The sequence below is a fragment of the Cannabis sativa genome, chromosome 4, assembly GCF_029168945.1.
Source record: "Cannabis sativa cultivar Pink pepper isolate KNU-18-1 chromosome 4, ASM2916894v1, whole genome shotgun sequence".
In the NCBI taxonomy this organism is placed as follows: Eukaryota; Viridiplantae; Streptophyta; class Magnoliopsida; order Rosales; family Cannabaceae; genus Cannabis; species Cannabis sativa.
The window spans coordinates 82,198,503-82,202,766 of record NC_083604.1 but is presented as its reverse complement, the minus strand read 5'-3'; the positions used below and the strand labels follow the sequence as shown (position 1 = coordinate 82,202,766).

Here is a 4,264-nt window from a genome sequence, read left to right as displayed (position 1 = left end):
AGTTGTTTCTGCTTGTCAGTTTGTTTTTAGTTTTTTTATAGTTTTATTATAGTTTGTATACTTGTTTATTTACAATTTATATTTATTGCTGTTAATAAACTATAATAAAACTAAAATGAAACTATTAAGAAACGTTTAAATTTATTTCAGAAACTAACTATTTCTCAAAGTGTTTTCTCCTTTTCTTATTTCCAAAATAAATTCTTGCAAACAATTGAATTAAACTAATATAAAATAATGATGCAACTGTAAATCAACTTGAAAAACCACAACACTTAATTCAATTTAATATAGTTGTGGTCATTGTGCTTTTTCATCAGTTTTATTTGAATCAGATCAATTGAATTAATAGTTGTATTTTTCTCGCTTTGGTTTCATTTTGGTTGTTTTGCAGTTTTGAAACGAGCGCGTATTTTCATCTTCATGGTTCGCTCTGTACAGCTGAAGGCTTAGTGCATGTGGTATTTTTGTAAATATTTGTATGTGGACTGTATAAATGTTTAATGGGCCGGCCCAAAGTATTTTTGTAATTTTTTTTCCTTTTTTGTATTTTTTTGTTTTTTTCCCAAAAAAAAAGTTATGATGATTTTTTTTTTTTTAAAAAAAAGAGTAATGACTATATTCCATGAATCATAAACTTTTTTGTGACATATCAAATATGAAATATGTACATTAATGTCCTCTCTGAATTCTTCCAAATATTAATATATAAAGAAGTTTTAGTCTTTTGGGCAATCTAATATTCTTAGAAAATTTCCACCTATTTACTAATAAATATATATATAATAATCAAGTACTAAGTAGCTAGTGAGCTTATTATACTATAAAGGCTCTCCTCTATATATAAAAATATATTAATGCATTTATTTTCTATATAATTATATAATTAACTGTATGTATCCTTAACTATAATTATACATTAATTATAATAAACAAAATCAGTGGCAATTTTTTTTTTTTTCTTTAGTATATGAGTATTATAAAATTAATATTAATATATATAAAACTTACGTTATAGTTAAAATACCAACCAGTTCTTGATGATGATGACATGGAAGAACAATGATAGACAATAACATATAATATAATATATATATTTATATAGTTATAATTATATGATTGTGACTGACCAATGGGATGAAAGTCTAGATACATGCCCTCTTTTATATATATGACTTTTTCTGATTATAATTGAAAATGCTTCAAAGTCGCCATAACTAATTAATTTGGATAAGTTAGTAATAGTGATTTTATTTCTTTTAGAGAATGGTTAATAAAAGATATTATTGGTGTCTAGTACTTTTTTTGATATCATGTTATTATTAGTGTAATTAAGTATTGAGTCTTATATAACTTAAAAAAAAATAGCATTTAGGAAATATATATGACTAATCGTTAAATGCAACCTATAGAAGCTACTAGGTACCACTGGTACCCAATAACAATACTTTTTTTTTTACCTAATTTTTGTGTCCCACCATTTAAAAACAAACATAATTTATTAATTTAATATTAATTACTACTTTATATATTGGCAGCTCCCTTATTAAAATTTAAAATAACACTTGTTTTTAAAGGTAAGAGGAATAAATCATTCAAGCTAGGGCTAGAAAGTCAAACAAAACCGTACAAAGTTATTACAAAAAGTTTATTTGAGGCCAAATTTACAAATATTTTAACACTTAATTATGAAGCAATAACATAATATTTAATTCTTGTTTTCAATCAACTAATTATTAAGATTAGAAATTGGCAAGTAATGAAAAATGAATGAGCAAATAAGGGAATACTCTTGCATTCGCTAAACTATGCAAGTTTGTTGGTTTCTAGATGATCGAATTACAAAATTACAACCCTAAAAATCGCAACATTTCAAATTATACCCTAAAATATTCTAATCATATTTATCATTTTAGTATAATTTACTAAATTAAAAAAAAAAAAAATAACTACCATAGTACACTACAAGAAAAAGGAGTTTTGGGGTTGATCGATATCATTAATTAGTAGAGGACGATATAAGTAATTTTAGAGGTGAATTGTTGCCAATAACAAATTTTAGGAACGATTATAAAATTTTTTAGTAGCGACACAATCGTATTGTATAAAAATACCAAAATACTAAAATATTGCTTTAATGCATCTCCTAGATCTGCTTATAAATGTAGTAGTAATATATATAGCTAGTGCTTAATTAATTAATAAAATATAAAGTATAATTAAACACATATATATTAAGTGCTCTACTCTTTATTTCATTCTATATCAATTTAATGCTATATATCACTCTAGGGCTTGCATGTACGTACGTAGTGACATTATAACTATTTATTGCTATATATATACATGTAAAAAAAATTCTAAATAATAATATCTGTATTACTAATTAACGACATGATTCGACAGAATCTCAATTAATGACCTTTCTTGTATTGATCATGTTAATCAATATTAGTTACCCATAAAAGCCAATAATGTTGGACTTAATTATAATACTAAATATATATATGGTTACATCACCTTAATGACATCACCAATATTATATATCTATATGTCTATATATATATAGAATAGAAGCATATACATATTCATGCATATAACATATATAAGCAATTTTGGTCCAACCTCGCCGCCGTGCGTCATTTGACACACGTGCCTAAAATTATAATTAAACTTATTTATTTATATATAAATATATATATATATGGTCTTGGGTTTGAACTTGGCATTAAAAGTTAATTACAATAATCCAAAATAATCCATTGAAAAACATCCTCCTTTTCCAATAATCTTATAAGTTATAATTGTTTCTTTTAATCCAATCATTTTCTCTCACCAATTTTTTATTTATTTCTTCATATATATATAAGCTAAGTTAGCATTGTCACACATTCAAATAAATCATACCAAAATCTCAAATTAAAAAAAAAAAAAAATTCATCATCATCATCAATGGAGTCTTCATCTTTCTACTTTGATCAATTTTCAACTAGCCCAGAACAAAATTTCTCATCATCTTCATCATCAACATCATCAATTTCATCACTAGAATCTCTTTCATGGAGCGAATTACTCGATTTCCATAACGACACCGTTTTATTCGAAGAACTCCTAAACGGTACACCGCAACTACAATACGACGTCGTTAAAGCAGAGCGAGTAGAAGAAGGTCATCATGTAATAAATCAAAACGACGACGTTGTAATAACGAAAGGTGAAATGACTAAAAAGTCCTCTTCGTACAGAGGAGTTAGAAGAAGGCCATGGGGAAAATACGCGGCTGAGATTAGAGACTCGACTAGGAAAGGAGTTCGCGTTTGGCTCGGAACCTTCGATAGCGCCGAAGCCGCGGCTTTAGCTTATGACCAAGCCGCATTCGCTTTGAGAGGCTCATTAGCCGTACTTAATTTTCCAATTGATGTCGTACGACAATCGCTTATTCAAGACGACATGAACACGTGTTGTCGTTTTGATGACGTGGCAAAAGAAGGATTTTGTTTTTCTCCGGTGGTGGCTCTAAAGAGGAAACACTCTTTGCGGCGGAAGAATAATAAAAAGGCGGTGGCGGCTCCGGCCAAGAAAAATAAAAATGTGGTGGTTTTTGAGGATTTGGGAGCTGAGTACTTAGAACAACTTTTGAGTTTGAGTAGTTAATAATTATTAATTAATTAGTTAATGATGATGATTAAGATAATTTGGTAATTAATTAATTAATTAATTAATTACTTTTTTTTTTTTTAATATGAAATCTATGGTGGTCGATGGGACCAATGAGCCAAGATTTGAAGAAAAGATTTTGAGGGATGTCATGTTAGTGGGGGTATAATTTTAATATATAATAGATTAATAGTGTATGTACTATGTATATTATTTTTATGAATTAATAATTAATTATGTTTTTAAAGTTTTTCTTTTGTAAAAAGTTTGAAAACGATAGGATAGGATTAATGCATATATATTATATAAAATCACTTTTTTATTAAACATTATCGGATTCTTTTTTTGTCTAATTAAGACTTATTATAGGCATTATTATAACTTAACTAGCTTGTCAACATGTCAATAAAGATATTTACTTATGAACATGTTGTATTTAAGTACATTTTTTTTTATTTGTTTTAGTATTCAGAAATTTGAGTTTTATTTTGATTTTTTTTTAAAGTGTGCATATGGTTCTAAATAACAAAATGTATATATATATATATGAATCATAGAAAAAAAAATTAATTAATTTTTTTTTATATTGAAATAAATAACGAAAATA

General features: G+C 26.4%; 1 protein-coding gene across 1 annotated transcript; it reads left to right on the top strand.

Moving 5' to 3' along the window:
* The first annotated feature begins 2,730 nt into the window (after positions 1-2,730).
* LOC115713954 (ethylene-response factor C3-like) lies at positions 2,731-4,056 on the top strand. Its single transcript, XM_030642445.2, has one exon. The coding sequence runs from the start codon at positions 2,953-2,955 to the stop codon at positions 3,652-3,654; it is 702 nt and encodes a 233-aa protein (XP_030498305.2). The 5' UTR covers positions 2,731-2,952; the 3' UTR covers positions 3,655-4,056.
* The last annotated feature ends 208 nt before the right edge of the window (positions 4,057-4,264 follow it).

Bases quoted from the DNA above. Each gene is read 5' to 3' on its own strand.
- LOC115713954 (XM_030642445.2), top strand. From the start codon at position 2,953: ATGGAGTCTTCATCTTTCTACTTTGATCAATTTTCAACTAGCCCAGAA.